The sequence below is a fragment of the Engystomops pustulosus genome, chromosome 2, assembly GCF_040894005.1.
Source record: "Engystomops pustulosus chromosome 2, aEngPut4.maternal, whole genome shotgun sequence".
Lineage (NCBI taxonomy): Eukaryota > Metazoa > Chordata > Amphibia > Anura > Leptodactylidae > Engystomops > Engystomops pustulosus.
Genome location: NC_092412.1, coordinates 263,585,854 through 263,603,410, shown reverse-complemented (window position 1 = coordinate 263,603,410; position 17,557 = coordinate 263,585,854). Strand labels below are relative to the sequence as shown.

Genomic DNA, 17,557 nt, shown 5'->3' with positions numbered 1-17,557 from the left:
ACAGGATGTATCTCAGGATCAGTACAGGATAAGTAATGTCATGTATGTACACAGTGACTGCAGCAGCAGCAGAATAGTGAGTGCAGCTCTGGAGTATAATGCAGGATGTAACTCAGGATCAGTACAGGATAAGTAATGTCATGTATGTACACAGTGACTGCACCAGCAGCAGAATAGTGAGTGCAGCTCTGGGGTATAATACAGGATGTAACTCAGGATCAGTACAGGATAAGTAATGTCATGTATGTACACAGTGACTGCACCAGCAGCAGAATAGTGAGTGCAGCTCTGGGGTATAATATAGGATGTAACTCAGGATCAGTACAGGATAAGTAATGTCATGTATGTACACAGTGACTGCACCAGCAGCAGAATAGTGAGTGCAGCTCTGGGGTATAATACAGGATGTAACTCAGGATCAGTACAGGATAAGTAATGTCATGTATGTACACAGTGACTGCACCAGCAGCAGAATAGTGAGTGCAGCTCTGGAGTATAATACAGGATGTAACTCAGGATCAGTACAGGATAAGTAATGTCATGTATGTACACAGTGACTGTACCAGCAGAATAGTGAGTGCAGCTCTGGAGTATAATACAGGATGTAACTCAGGATCAGTACAGGATAAGTAATGTCATGTATGTACACAGTGACTGCACCAGCAGCAGAATAGTGAGTGCAGCTCTGGGGTATAATACAGGATGTAACTCGGGATCAGTACAGGATAAGTAATGTCATGTATGTACACAGTGACTGCACCAGCAGCAGAATAGTGAGTGCAGCTCTGGAGTATAATACAGGATGTAACTCAGGATCAGTACAGGATAAGTAATGTCATGTATGTACACAGTGACTGCACCAGAAGCAGAATAGTGAGTGCAGCTCTGGGGTATAATACAGGATGTAACTCAGGATCAGTACAGGATAAGTAATGTCATGTATGTACACAGTGACTGCACCAGCAGCAGAATAGTGAGTGCAGCTCTGGGGTATAATACAGGATGTATCTCAGGATCAGTACAGGATAAGTAATGTCATGTATGTACACAGTGACTGCACCAGCAGCAGAATAGTGAGTGCAGCTCTGGGGTATAATACAGGATGTAACTCAGGATCAGTACAGGATAAGTAATGTCATGTATGTACACAGTGACTGCACCAGCAGCAGAATAGTGAGTGCAGCTCTGGGGTATAATACAGGATGTAACTCAGGATCAGTACAGGATAAGTAATCTCATGTATGTACACAGTGACTGCACCAGCAGCAGAATAATGAGTGCAGCTCTGGAGTATAATACAGGATGTAACTCAGGATCAGTACAGGATAAGTAATGTCATGTATGTACACAGTGACTGCACCAGCAGCAGAATAGTGAGTGCAGCTCTGGGGTATAATACAGGATGTAACTCAGGATCAGTACAGGATAAGTAATGTCATGTATGTACACAGTGACTGCACCAGCAGCAGAATAGTGAGTGCAGCTCTGGGGTATAATATAGGATGTAACTCAGGATCAGTACAGGATAAGTAATGTCATGTATGTACACAGTGACTGCACCAGCAGCAGAATAGTGAGTGCAGCTCTGGGGTATAATACAAGATGTAACTCAGGATCAGTACAGGATAAGTAATGTCATGTATGTACACAGTGACTGCACCAGCAGCAGAATAGTGAGTGCAGCTCTGGAGTATAATACAGGATGTAACTCAGGACCAGTACAGGATAAGTAATGTCATGTATGTACACAGTGACTGCACCAGCAGCAGAATAGTGAGTGCAGCTCTGGAGTATAATACAGGATGTAACTCAGGATCAGTACAGGATAAGTAATGTCATGTATGTACACAGTGACTGCACTAGCAGCAGAATAGTGAGTGCAGCTCTGGAGTATAATACAGGATGTAACTCAGGATCAGTACAGGATAAGTAATGTCATGTATGTACACAGTGACTGCACTAGCAGCAGAATAGTGAGTGCAGCTCTGGAGTATAATACAGGATGTAACTCAGGATCAGTACAGGATAAGTAATGTCATGTATGTACACAGTGACTGCACCAGCAGCAGAATAGTGAGTGCAGCTCTGGGGTATAATACAGGATGTAACTCAGGATCAGTACAGGATAAGTAATGTCATGTATGTACACAGTGACTGCACCAGCAGCAGAATAGTGAGTGCAGCTCTGGGGTATAATACAGGATGTAACTCAGGATCAGTACAGGATAAGTAATGTCATGTATGTACACAGTGACTGCACCAGCAGCAGAATAGTGAGTGCAGCTCTGGGGTATAATACAGGATGTAACTCAGGATCAGTACAGGATAAGTAATGTCATGTATGTACAGTGACTGCACCAGCAGCAGAATAGTGAGTGCAGCTCTGGGGTATAATACAGGATGTAACTCAGGATCAGTACAGGATAAGTAATGTCATGTATGTACACAGTGACTGCACCAGCAGCAGAATAGTGAGTGCAGCTCTGGAGTAGTATCATACATATACTCACACTAGGATGTTTGCACTTCCATCCCTTCCCCACAATTTCTGGGGTCCCCGGATCTTCCTGGGGTCCTTGTTGTGTCCCCCTGTATACAGTGGGAGGAGACTGCTATGTGAGGGTGGCTCCAGCAGGAGGCGCTCTTCTCCCTGCTTACTCGCTGTCCAGGCGGTTGTTGTCTCCCTGCTGTTTCTTCCATTGATAAGACCCCCCAGTATTCCCCTCTGTTACATTTCGGGGGGCGCTGTGCTGTCTGCTCGCCGGTTTCGGTCTTTGTATTCAGAGAGAAATAATTAGTAGTAATTCCCCTTCTACAAGTGATTATCGGCCTCTGTACTTCACAGCTGCGCTCAGAGTTCTGCTGCGTTGTCTCAAGTCTCAGCAATTCCCTGCTTGTTCAGGGTCTGCAGAGGTGTATTATGGGAAGTAAGTGCCCCCCTCTTCAGTGTTACCTTATCAGGGGCAGCGGATGATCTTTGTTCCCAGCTTTCTCAAGACCCTGAATGGCAATGAATCTGTAGTGAGCAGTTACTGAAAGCTTCATGAGGTCTATCCAGTTCAGACAGATAAGGAGGCTAATGATTAACTCTTTCCATGCCTAGAATGTATCTCCCTGGATGATTCTGATCTATGAGAAGATAAGACTCTCTGTTATCAGCCATTACATCTCAGGGAGGGGAGACTGTACAGGAGGGATACAATCTATTACTCTCTGTTATCAGCCATTACATCTCAGGGGGGGGAAGAAACTGTACAGGGGGGATACAATCTATTACTCTCTGTTATCAGCCATTACACCCCGGGGAGAGGGGACTGTACAGGGGGGATACAATCTATTACTCTCTGTTATCAGCCATTACACCCCGGGGAGAGGAGACTGTACAGGGGGGTATACAATCTATTACTCTCTGTTATCAGCCATTACACCCCGGGGAGAGGAGACTGTACAGGGGTATACAATCTATTACTCTCTGTTATCAGCCATTACACCCCGGGGAGAGGAGACTGTACAGGGGTATACAATCTATTACTCTCTGTTATCAGCCATTACACCCCAGGGAGAGGAGACTGTACAGGGGGGGATACAATCTATTACTCTCTGTTATCAGCCATTACACCCCGGGGAGAGGAGACTGTACAGGGGGGGATACAATCTATTACTCTCTGTTATCAGCCATTACACCCCGGGGAGAGGAGACTGTACAGGGGGGATACAATCTATTACTCTCTGTTATCAGCCATTACATCCCGGGGAGAGGAGACTGTACAGGGGGGATACAATCTATTACTCTCTGTTATCAGCCACTACATCCCGGGGAGAGGAGACTGTACAGGGGGGGATACAATCTATTACTCTCTGTTATCAGCCATTACACCCCGGGGAGAGGAGACTGTACAGGGGGGGGTATACAATCTATTACTCTCTGTTATCAGCCATTACACCCCGGGGAGAGGAGACTGTACAGGGGGGATACAATCTATTACTCTCTGTTATCAGCCATTACATCCCGGGGAGAGGAGACTGTACAGGGGGATACAATCTATTACTCTCTGTTATCAGCCATTACACCCCGGGGAGAGGAGACTGTACAGGGGGGGGGGGATACAATCTATTACTCTCTGTTATCAGCCATTACACCCCGGGGAGAGGAGACTGTACAGGGGGGGGATACAATCTATTACTCTCTGTTATCAGCCATTACACCCCGGGGAGAGGAGACTGTACAGGGGGGATACAATCTATTACTCTCTGTTATCAGCCATTACATCCCGGGGAGAGGAGACTGTACAGGGGGGGGGATACAATCTATTACTCTCTGTTATCAGCCATTACATCCCGGGTAGAGGAGACTGTACAGGGGGGGGATACAATCTATTACTCTCTGTTATCAGCCATTACACCCCGGGGAGAGGAGACTGTACAGGGGGGGATACAATCTATTACTCTCTGTTATCAGCCATTACACCCCGGGGAGAGGAGGCTGTACAGGGGGGATACAATCTATTACTCTCTGTTATCAGCCATTACATCCCGGGGAGAGGAGACTGTACAGGGGGGGGGGATACAATCTATTACTCTCTGTTATCAGCCATTACATCCCGGGGAGAGGAGACTGTACAGGGGGGGGGGATACAATCTATTACTCTCTGTTATCAGCCATTACACCCCGGGGAGAGGAGACTGTACAGGGGGATACAATCTATTACTCTCTGTTATCAGCCATTACACCCCGGGGAGAGGAGACTGTACAGGGGGGGATACAATCTATTACTCTCTGTTATCAGCCATTACATCCCGGGGAGAGGAGACTGTACAGGGGGGGATACAATCTATTACTCTCTGTTATCAGCCATTACATCCCGGGGAGAGGAGACTGTACAGGGGGGGGGATACAATCTATTACTCTCTGTTATCAGCCATTACACCCCGGGGAGAGGAGACTGTACAGGGGGATACAATCTATTACTCTCTGTTATCAGCCATAACGCCCCGGGGAGAGGAGACTGTACAGGGGGGGGGGATACAATCTATTACTCTCTGTTATCAGCCATTACATCCCGGGGAGAGGAGACTGTACAGGGGGGGGGGGGATACAATCTATTACTCTCTGTTATCAGCCATTACACCCCGGGGAGAGGAGACTGTACAGGGGGATACAATCTATTACTCTCTGTTATCAGCCATTACATCCCGGGGAGAGGAGACTGTACAGGGGGATACAATCTATTACAATCTATTACTCTCTGTTATCAGCCATTACACCCCGGGGAGAGGAGACTGTACAGGGGGGGATACAATCTATTACTCTCAGTTATCAGCCATTACATCCCGGGGAGAGGAGACTGTACAGAGGGGGGGATACAATCTATTACTCTCTGTTATCAGCCATTACACCCCGGGGAGAGAAGACTGTACAGGGGGGGATACAATCTATTACTCTCTGTTATCAGCCATTACACCCCGGGGAGAGGAGACTGTACAGGGGGATACAATCTATTACTCTCTGTTATCAGCCATTACACCCCGGGGAGAGAAGACTGTACAGGGGGGATACAATCTATTACTCTCTGTTATCAGCCATTACACCCCGGGGAGAGAAGACTGTACAGGGGGGGATACAATCTATTACTCTCTGTTATCAGCCATTACACCCCGGGGAGAGAAGACTGTACAGGGGGGGATACAATCTATTACTCTCTGTTATCAGCCATTACACCCCGGGGAGAGGAGACTGTACAGGGGGGATACAATCTATTACTCTCTGTTATCAGCCATTACACCCCGGGGAGAGAAGACTGTACAGGGGGGATACAATCTATTACTCTCTGTTATCAGCCATTACACCCCGGGGAGAGAAGACTGTACAGGGGGGATACAATCTATTACTCTCTGTTATCAGCCATTACACCCCGGGGAGAGGAGACTGTACAGGGGGATACAATCTATTACTCTCTGTTATCAGCCATTACACCCCGGGGAGAGGAGACTGTACAGGGGGGATACAATCTATTACTCTCTGTTATCAGCCATTACACCCCGGGGAGAGGAGACTGTACAGGGGGATACAATCTATTACTCTCTGTTATCAGCCATTACATCCCGGGGAGAGGAGACTGTACAGGGGGATACAATCTATTACTCTCTGTTATCAGCCATTACATCCCGGGGAGAGGAGACTGTACAGGGGGGGATACAATCTATTACTCTCTGTTATCAGCCATTACATCCCGGGGAGAGGAGACTGTACAGGGGGATACAATCTATTACTCTCTGTTATCAGCCATTACATCCCGGGGAGAGGAGACTGTACAGGGGGGATACAATCTATTACTCTCTGTTATCAGCCATTACACCCCGGGGAGAGGAGACTGTACAGGGGGGGGGGGGAATACAATCTATTACTCTCTGTTATCAGCCAATACACCCTGGGGAGAGGAGACTGTACAGGGGGGATACAATCTATTACTCTCTGTTATCAGCCATTACACCCCGGGGAGAGGAGACTGTACAGGGGGATACAATCTATTACTCTCTGTTATCAGCCATAACGCCCCGGGGAGAGGAGACTGTACAGGGGGGGGGGGATACAATCTATTACTCTCTGTTATCAGCCATTACATCCCGGGGAGAGGAGACTGTACAGGGGGGGGGGGGGATACAATCTATTACTCTCTGTTATCAGCCATTACACCCCGGGGAGAGGAGACTGTACAGGGGGATACAATCTATTACTCTCTGTTATCAGCCATTACATCCCGGGGAGAGGAGACTGTACAGGGGGATACAATCTATTACAATCTATTACTCTCTGTTATCAGCCATTACACCCCGGGGAGAGGAGACTGTACAGGGGGGGATACAATCTATTACTCTCTGTTATCAGCCATTACATCCCGGGGAGAGGAGACTGTACAGGAGGGATACAATCTATTACTCTCTGTTATCAGCCATTACACCCCGGGGAGAGGAGACTGTACAGGGGGGGGGGGGGGTACAATCTATTACTCTCTGTTATCAGCCATTACACCCCGGGGAGAGAAGACTGTACAGGGGGGGATACAATCTATTACTCTCTGTTATCAGCCATTACACCCCGGGGAGAGGAGACTGTACAGGGGGATACAATCTATTACTCTCTGTTATCAGCCATTACACCCCGGGGAGAGAAGACTGTACAGGGGGGATACAATCTATTACTCTCTGTTATCAGCCATTACACCCCGGGGAGAGAAGACTGTACAGGGGGGGATACAATCTATTACTCTCTGTTATCAGCCATTACACCCCGGGGAGAGAAGACTGTACAGGGGGGGATACAATCTATTACTCTCTGTTATCAGCCATTACACCCCGGGGAGAGGAGACTGTACAGGGGGGATACAATCTATTACTCTCTGTTATCAGCCATTACACCCCGGGGAGAGAAGACTGTACAGGGGGGATACAATCTATTACTCTCTGTTATCAGCCATTACATCCCGGGGAGAGGAGACTGTACAGGGGGATACAATCTATTACTCTCTGTTATCAGCCATTACATCCCGGGGAGAGGAGACTGTACAGGGGGATACAATCTATTACTCTCTGTTATCAGCCATTACATCCCGGGGAGAGGAGACTGTACAGGGGGATACAATCTATTACTCTCTGTTATCAGCCATTACATCCCGGGGAGAGGAGACTGTACAGGGGGATACAATCTATTACTCTCTGTTATCAGCCATTACATCCCGGGGAGAGGAGACTGTACAGGGGGGGATACAATCTATTACTCTCTGTTATCAGCCATTACACCCCGGGGAGAGGAGACTGTACAGGGGGGGGGGGGGGGGTACAATCTATTACTCTCTGTTATCAGCCATTACATCCCGGGGGCAGGAGACTGTACAGGGGGGATACAATCTATTACTCTCTGTTATCAGCCATTACATCCCGGGGAGAGGAGACTGTACAGGGGGGGATACAATCTATTACTCTCTGTTATCAGCCATTACATCCCGGGGAGAGGAGACTGTACAGGGGGGATACAATCTATTACTCTCTGTTATCAGCCATTACATCCCGGGGAGAGGAGACTGTACAGGGGGGATACAATCTATTACTCTCTGTTATCAGCCATTACATCCCGGGGAGAGGAGACTGTACAGGGGGGATACAATCTATTACTCTCTGTTATCAGCCATTACATCCCGGGGAGAGGAGACTGTACAGGGGGGGGGGGGGAATACAATCTATTACTCTCTGTTATCAGCCAATACACCCTGGGGAGAGGAGACTGTACAGGGGGGAATAGGTGAGGGCAGTTTAACCCTTCCTCTACCAGTCCTGCAGTTATTTCCTTGTGATTGATCCCTGATGGGCCCCGGCTCCTCTCTATTCCTGACCACAGGCGGCGTTAAAGCCCCACAATTCCCTGGGGCTCCCAGCATCCTCTGCCTTTGTCTGCCTTCTCCTTCCCCTTTAAGGCCTCGCTGCAGTCCCTTTCACCCTATGAAAATCCGCTGGTTCTGCTTTTCTGCTGTGTGTGAATGAGATCTTATAGAGGTTGACTTCCCTTAAAGTGACCTTGTCCTAATATGAAGTCATTTCACTACATCAGTTCTATGTTCTACTCTAGTCACAGCGAGAGCTGCTACCATGATGCCTCCCTGAGCTGTGAGGTCCAATGACGCTTAGTATAATGGAAGCTGCGGTCTTCCAACTATCTGCACGCAGCTCTGGGTGTGACTGGAGGATGATGCTCAGGATCAACCTCCACCCAGCTTTCCGCAGGATTAACCCTTGAAGATCACAGCAGAATTTGTTGTTGTTTTTGTTCTTCTTTTAATGTCATTTCCAGAAGCAAAACCGCCGCAGAAGTGACTCCGACCTTGGCTGCGTCTCCCTCTGCTCCGCGCCATTGTCAGGATCCGGGAGGAGAAACAATGAGCAGCTGGAAAGCTGGAGGCGTAGAGCGATGAACGCCGCTGCAGACACTCGCTGAATGCGAGACCTTGAAACTCTCTGCAGGCGCCGCACGTCATCTACTCAGAAAGATAGACAGTAGCATCAGGAGATCAGATCATATACCCCAGAGCTGCACTCACTATTCTGCTGCTGGTGCAGTCACTGTACATACATGACATTACTTATCCTGTACTGATCCTGAGTTACATCCTGTATTATACCCCAGAGCTGCACTCACTATTCTGCTGCTGGTGCAGTCACTGTACATACATGACATTACTTATCCTGTACTGATCCTGAGTTACATCCTGTATTATACCCCAGAGCTGCACTCACTATTCTGCTGCTGGTGCAGTCACTGTGTACATACATGACATTACTTATCCTGTACTGATCCTGAGTTACATCCTGTATTATACCCCAGAGCTGCACTCACTATTCTGCTGCTGGTGCAGTCACTGTGTACATACATGACATTACTTATCCTGTACTGATCCTGAGTTACATCCCGTATTATACTCCAGAGCTGCACTCACTATTCTGCTGCTGGTGCAGTCACTGTGTACATACATGACATTACTTATCCTGTACTGATCCTGAGTTACATCCTGTATTATACCCCAGAGCTGCACTCACTATTCTGCTGCTGGTGCAGTCACTGAGTACATACATGACATTACTTATCCTGTACTGATCCTGAGTTACATCCTGTATTATACTCCAGAGCTGCACTCACTATTCTGCTGCTGGTGCAGTCACTGTGTACATACATGACATTACTTATCCTGCACTGATCCTGAGTTACATCCTGTATTATACCCCAGAGCTGCACTCACTATTCTGCTGCTGGTACAGTCACTGTGTATATACATGACATTACTTATCCTGTACTGATCCTGAGTTACATCCTGTATTATACCCCAGAGCTGCACTCACTATTCTGCTGCTGGTGCAGTCACTGTGTACATACATGACATTACTTATCCTGCACTGATCCTGAGTTACATCCTGTATTATACCCCAGAGCTGCACTCACTATTCTGCTGCTGGTGCAGTCACTGTGTACATACATGACATTACTTATCCTGTACTGATCCTGAGTTACATCCTGTATTATACTCCAGAGCTGCACTCACTATTCTGCTGCTGGTGCAGTCACTGTGTACATACATGACATTACTTATCCTGTACTGATCCTGAGTTACATCCTGTATTATACTCCAGAGCTGCACTCACTATTCTGCTGCTGGAGGAGTCACTGTGTACATACATGACATTACTTATCCTGTACTGATCCTGAGTTACATCCTGTATTATACTCCAGAGCTGCACTCACTATTCTGCTGCTGGTGCAGTCACTGTACATACATGACATTACTTATCCTGTACTGATCCTGAGTTACATCCTGTATTATACTCCAGAGCTGCACTCACTATTCTGCTGCTGGTGCAGTCACTGTGTACATACATGACATTACTTATCCTGTACTGATCCTGAGTTACATCCTGTATTATACTCCAGAGCTGCACTCACTATTCTGCTGCTGGAGGAGTCACTGTGTACATACATGACATTACTTATCCTGTACTGATCCTGAGTTACATCCTGTATTATACTCCAGAGCTGCACTCACTATTCTGCTGCTGGTGCAGTCACTGTACATACATGACATTACTTATCCTGTACTGATCCTGAGTTACATCCTGTATTATACCCCAGAGCTGCACTCACTATTCTGCTGCTGGTGCAGTCACTGTGTACATACATGACATTACTTATCCTGTACTGATCCTGAGTTACATCCTGTATTATACCCCAGAGCTGCACTCACTATTCTGCAGTCTCTTTGTACATACATGACATTGGCTTCTTGCCTGATAATCTTCTCGTCTTCCAGGCACTTTTCGATGTACATTCTGCCAGACAGAGGTGGAGGAGGATGAGTCTGCGATGCCCAAGAAGGACGCCCGCACCCTTGTTGCCCGATTTAATGAGCAGATAGAACCGATCTACGCTCTGCTCCGTGACACCGAGGACATAAACCTTGCCTACGAGATCTTGGAGCCAGAACCCACAGAAATCCCAGCACTCAGACAAAGGTACATGATCCTCCTGAACTGCAGGGGGCGCTGTAACATCCTGCATTGTGTGATAGAACTAGTTTTATGCAGGAACTAAGGGAACAGCAGGAAAAGCTTTCTGCCCCCTCACACATAGAATCCAGAAAAGTGAGTGCAGCTCTGCAGTATAATGCAGGATCAGTAATGTCCTGTTTGTACTTGGTGCCTCAGTTTTCTGTATATTTGGGGTCCTCTCCTGTAGGTGTTGGGGGCCCCTGTATTCTGTGGGGGTGTAGGTTGTGTTTTTGGTACATTGTATCACGTTCCTTTGTCTCCCCCTCAGTTCTTTCTTTCCTGTCATATCTCTATAACTCTGCACTTAGTGGATGATTATTGGGGGGGGGGGGTAATTTCCCCCCTCCGTGCGCTGTGTATGTCTGGGGGGGGGCTGTTCTCGCTGTTAATCCTCCTTGTTTTGCAGTAAGGACCGGGCCGCGGCTGCGGGGGTGGGACCCTCCGGTCCTCACAAGGAATCCTGGTCCAAAGGTCCGTCCTATGATGATCTCTACACCCAAGACGTGGTCATCAGCATGGAGGAGCAGGAGGACCTGCAGAGAGCGCCCACCGAGGGCAAACCAGTGAAAGAGCGCCCCATCTGGCTGAGGGAGAGCACCGTGCAGGGCGGAGCTTACAGCGAGACCACCGACATCAAAGATGGTGAGTCAGCAAGTGTCATCATACAGACTGCAGCCAGTGTTATGTATTGTCCCCGGAGAGATTATACCTCACACTGCTGTGCTCTGTGCTCTCTGCAGCCAGTGTTATGTATTGTCCCCGGAGAGATGCTCAATTATACCTCACACTGCTGTGCTCTGTGCTCTCTGCAGACAGTGTTATGTATTGTCCCTGGAGAGATGCTCAATTATACCTCACACTGCTGTGCTCTGTGCTCTCTGCAGCCAGTGTTATGTATTGTCCCTGGAGAGATGTGTAATCAGACCTCACACTGCTGTGCTCTGTGCTCTCTGCAGACAGTGTTATGTATTGTCCCTGGAGAGATGTGTAATCAGACCTCACACTGCTGTGCTCTGTGCTCTCTGCAGACAGTGTTATGTATTGTCCCTGGAGAGATGTGTAATCAGACCTCACACTGCTGTGCTCTCTGCAGCCAGTGTTATGTGTTGTCCCTGGAGAGATGTGTAATCAGACCTCACACTGCTGTGCTCTCTGCAGCCAGTATTATGTACTGTCCCTGGAGAGATGTGTAATCAGACCTCACACTGCTGTGCTCTGTGCTCTCTGCAGCCAGTGTTATGTATTGTCCCTGGAGAGATGTGTAATCAGCCTCACACTGCTGTGCTCTGTGCTCTCTGCAGCCAGTGTTATGTATTGTCCCTGGAGAGATGTGTAATCAGACCTCACACTGCTGTGCCCTGTGCTCTCTGCAGCCAGTGTTATGTATTGTCCTGGAGAGATGTGTAATCAGACCTCACACTGCTGTGCTCTGTGCTCTCTGCAGTCAGTGTTATGTATTGTCCCTGGAGAGATGTGTAATCAGACCTCACACTGCTGTGCTCTGTGCTCTCTGCAGTCAGTGTTATGTATTGTCCCTGGAGAGATGTGTAATCAGACCTCACACTGCTGTGCTCTGTGCTCTCTGCAGTCAGTGTTATGTATTGTCCCTGGAGAGATGTGTAGTCAGACCTCACACTGCTGTGCTCTGTGCTCTCTGCAGCCAGTGTTACGTGTAATCAGACCTCTGTGTATGATATTAGTAGCAGCAGGACTGTGAGATATGGATTTATATTTCAGGATTGTAGACCTCACACTGCTGTGCTCTGTGCATTGAGCTACACCACAGACTCAGCCTACTGTATTGCTTTAAAGTTGCAAAAGTCAGAGCAGAATAAAGGTGCTCAGTAACAGCTCAATAGAGGTTGCACAGAGCACAGCAGTGTGAGGATCCGCCCCCTACACCATTTGGAGAACAATCCTGAAGTATAAATCTGTGATTCCTCATGGAGTTGCTATAAATAGAGGCAGTAGAGGCGTCTCTGGGGAGAAGACCCAATATTTGAAAATTTCTACTACTTTTTGTTTCACGTCCTAACTTGGCCACCACAGGGTCAGTCTTAGGTCGCCTCTCCCTGTGTGACCCCCTGTGTGTGTCGGGTCGCTGTATATGACCCCTGTGTGTGTCGGGTCGCTGTATATGACCCCTGTGTGTGTCGGGTCGCTGTATATGACCCCTGTATGTGTCTGGTCGCTGTATATGACCCCTGTGTGTGTCTGGTCGCTGTATATGACCCCTGTGTGTGTCGGGTCGCTGTATATGACCCCCTGTGTGTGTCGGGTCGCTGTATATGACCCCTGTGTGTGTCGGGTCGCTGTATATGACCCCTGTGTGTGTCAGGTCGCTGTATATGACCCCCTGTGTGTGTCGGGTCGCTGTATATGACCCCTGTGTGTGTCAGGTCGCTGTATATGACCCCCTGTGTGTGTCTGGTCGCTGTATATGACCCCTGTGTGTGTCAGGTCGCTGTATATGACCCCCTGTGTGTGTCGGGTCGCTGTATATGACCCCTGTGTGTGTCGGGTCGCTGTATATGACCCCTGTGTGTGTCAGGTCGCTGTATATGACCCCTGTGTGTGTCGGGTCGCTGTATATGACCCCCTGTGTGTGTCGGGTCGCTGTATATGACCCCTGTGTGTGTCGGGTCGCTGTATATGACCCCCTGTGTGTGTCTGGTCGCTGTATATGACCCCCTGTGTGTGTCGGGTCGCTGTATATGACCCCTGTGTGTGTCTGGTCGCTGTATATGACCCCTGTGTGTGTCAGGTCGCTGTATATGACCCCTGTGTGTGTCAGGTCGCTGTATATGACCCCCTGTGTGTGTCGGGTCGCTGTATATGACCCCTGTGTGTGTCGGGTCGCTGTATATGACCCCCTGTGTGTGTCGGGTCGCTGTATATGACCCCTGTGTGTGTCGGGTCGCTGTATATGACCCCCTGTGTGTGTCGGGTCGCTGTATATGACCCCTGTATGTGTGTCGGGTCGCTGTATATGACCCCTGTGTGTGTCGGGTCGCTGTATATGACCCCCTGTGTGTGTCTGGTCGCTGTATATGACCCCCTGTGTGTGTCGGGTCGCTGTATATGACCCCTGTGTGTGTCGGGTCGCTGTATATGACCCCTGTGTGTGTCGGGTCGCTGTATATGACCCCTGTGTGTGTCGGGTCGCTGTATATGACCCCTGTGTGTGTCGGGTCGCTGTATATGACCCCTGTGTGTGTCTGGTCGCTGTATATGACCCCTGTGTGTGTCTGGTCGCTGTATATGACCCCTGTGTGTGTCGGGTCGCTGTATATGACCCCTGTGTGTGTCGGGTCGCTGTATATGACCCCTGTGTGTGTCAGGTCGCTGTATATGACCCCTGTGTGTGTCAGGTCGCTGTATATGACCCCTGTGTGTGTCTGGTCGCTGTATATGACCCCTGTGTGTGTCTGGTCGCTGTATATGACCCCTGTGTGTGTCAGGTCGCTGTATATGACCCCTGTGTGTGTCTGGTCGCTGTATATGACCCCTGTGTGTGTCTGGTCGCTGTATATGACCCCTGTGTGTGTCAGGTCGCTGTATATGACCCCTGTGTGTGTCGGGTCGCTGTATATGACCCCTGTGTGTGTCGGGTCGCTGTATATGACCCCTGTATGTGTGAGGTCGCTGTATATGACCCCTCGTGTCTCCCCAGGTCTGGACGCGGACTCCTTCCAGGACGCGAGTCGGCCGCTGGCGGATGAGAATGAGGAGGTGATGCAGGCGCTGCTGATCCACGAGAAGAAGAGCGGCGCCGGTGCCGTGGGGGTCTCCTCCGCCCCCAGCACCAACACCGGCATGGGCAGCGATTCAGACAGCGACACCAGCGAGTCCGAGGCAGAGAGCCCGGCCCCCCGCCACCCGCTCACCAGCGCCCCCCGCCTGATGGAGGACGAGGATGATGACGAGGACGAGTTTGAGGAGGTGTCCGCAGACCCCACGGTCACGGTGGGGGGACGACCTTTCCTGTACAGCGAGGTCAGCCAGAGGCCGGAGCTGGTGGCACAGATGACCCCCCAGGAGAAGGAGGTCTACATCGAGATGGGGCAGAGGGTGTTCGAGGACATGTACGACTGACCCGCCAGCAGCAGGAGGCGCCACGACTTACATTTTATACTTTTACATAGAAGGGGGCAGTTCATTTATTCATAACCCCGCCTCTTCAAGGGTGTCACATGACTATGGGGCGGGGCTTCATTCAATCATTCATTGCCCCCTCCCCCGGGTGAGTCCGGTTTTATTTGGATTTTATTATTGGATAAGGCAGTGGTATGTGGTTTTTAGATCCCGCCCCCTCCCATGTGACCCGCAGGAGCGGCACGACCCCTAGGGTGACCTTATGAATGCTGCTGCCAAAACCACAAAGGACACTTTTCTTCCACCAAATTCTGTGAATAGATATTTTAGATTTCCGGAAGGTTTTCCTCTTGGTGGTTGCGGCAGCTGGAGGCATAACTGTGCTGTGGCTGTAAGACCTCTGCTTGCTGTCAGTGATGAGCTGTGTTCTAGCAGATACATGGTCGGCCTTTGTTACGGCTCAGGTAGGTATCTGTATCAGTAGGTAGCCGCCTCCTCGGCCGTTGGGACTCCGGGTGTTAGGGGGGGGGGGTCGCTCCGTTTCCCGCGGTTTTTACATGATTTGTCTAAAATGTTCTTACACTTATTTTACCTTTTTCTGAAATAAATAGTTTTGTATTTGTCAGATTCATTATCTTAGTAATTATCTGTCTCTGGAAAAGCTGAGTGACCTTACTATGACTGCAGGGCAAGGCAGATCTGCTGTTCTGGAGTCTGGGAAAGTTGTGTGAGTAACATTACACGTCCTGTTAGTATGGCAGGGGTTAACTCCCCATGTGATATTATTACACTACAGACATCCCGCCCCTCCTGACCCTGTACCATGTATCATCCATAACATGTGATATTATTACACTGCAGACATCCCGGCCCCTCCTGACCCTGTACCGTGTATCATCCATAACATGTGATATTATTACACTGCAGACATCCCGGCCCCTCCTGACCCTGTACCGTGTATCATCCATAACATGTGATATTATTACACTGCAGACATCCCGGCCCCTCCTGACCCTGTACCGTGTATCATCCATAACATGTGATATTATTACACTGCAGACATCCCTCCTCCTCCTGACCCTGTACCATGTATCATCCATAACATGTGATATTATTACACTGCAGACATCCCAGCCCCTCCTGACCCTGTGCCATGTATCATCCATAACATGTGATATTATTACACTGCAGGCATCCCGGCCCCTCCTGACCCTGTACCATGTATCATCCATAACATGTGATATTATTACACTGCAGACATCCCGGCCCCTCCTGACCCTGTACCGTGTATCATCCATAACATGTGATATTATTACACTGCAGACATCCCGGCCCCTCCTGACCCTGTACCGTGTATCATCCATAACATGTGATATTATTACACTGCAGACATCCCGGCCCCTCCTGACCCTGTACCGTGTATCATCCATAACATGTGATATTATTACACTGCAGACATCCCGGCCCCTCCTGACCCTGCACCGTGTATCATCCATAACATGTGATATTATTACACTGCAGACGTCCCGGCCGCTCCTGACCATGTATCATCCATAACATGTGATATTATTACACTGCAGACATCCCGGCTCCTCCTGACCCTGTACCATGTAACATCCATAACATGTGATATTATTACACTGCAGACATCCCGGCTCCTCCTGACCCTGTACCGTGTATCATCCATAACATGTGATATTATTACACTGCAGACATCCCGGCCCCTCCTGACCCTGTACCGTGTATCATCCATAACATGTGATATTATTACACTGCAGACATCCCAGCCCCTCCTGACCCTGCACCGTGTATCATCCATAACATGTGATATTATTACACTGCAGACATCCCGGCCCCTCCTGACCCTGCACCGTGTATCATCCATAACATGTGATATTATTACACTGCAGACATCCCGGCCCCTCCTGACCCTGCACCGTGTATCATCCATAACATGTGATATTATTACACTGCAGACATCCCGGCCCCTCCTGACCCTGCACCGTGTATCATCCATAACATGTGATATTATTACACTGCAGACATCCCGGCCCCTCCTGACCCTGTACCGTGTATCATCCATAACATGTGATATTATTACACTGCAGACATCCCGGCCCCTCCTGACCCTGTACCGTGTATCATCCATAACATGTGATATTATTACACTGCAGACATCCCTCCTCCTCCTGACCCTGTACCATGTATCATCCATAACATGTGATATTATTACACTGCAGACATCCCGGCCCCTCCTGACCCTGCACCATGTATCATCCATAACATGTGACATTATTACACTGCAGACGTCCCGGCCGCTCCTGACCATGTATCATCCATAACATGTGACATTATTACACTGCAGACGTCCCGGCCG

General features: G+C 49.0%; 1 protein-coding gene across 4 annotated transcripts in view; it reads left to right on the top strand.

The window, feature by feature from the left end:
- Window positions 1-15,811, top strand: part of GTF2E1 (general transcription factor IIE subunit 1) — a 47,398-nt gene extending 31,587 nt beyond the window's left edge. For all 4 annotated transcript variants that reach the window (XM_072139041.1, XM_072139038.1, XM_072139040.1 and 1 more), the window contains 3 exons: window positions 10,848-11,049; window positions 11,492-11,727; window positions 14,759-15,811. In XM_072139041.1, the coding sequence (XP_071995142.1) occupies window positions 10,848-11,049; window positions 11,492-11,727; window positions 14,759-15,180 (860 nt within the window). In that variant the 3' untranslated portion in view covers window positions 15,181-15,811. The remainder of the gene's footprint in view (window positions 1-10,847; window positions 11,050-11,491; window positions 11,728-14,758) is intronic.
- The last annotated feature ends 1,746 nt before the right edge of the window (window positions 15,812-17,557 follow it).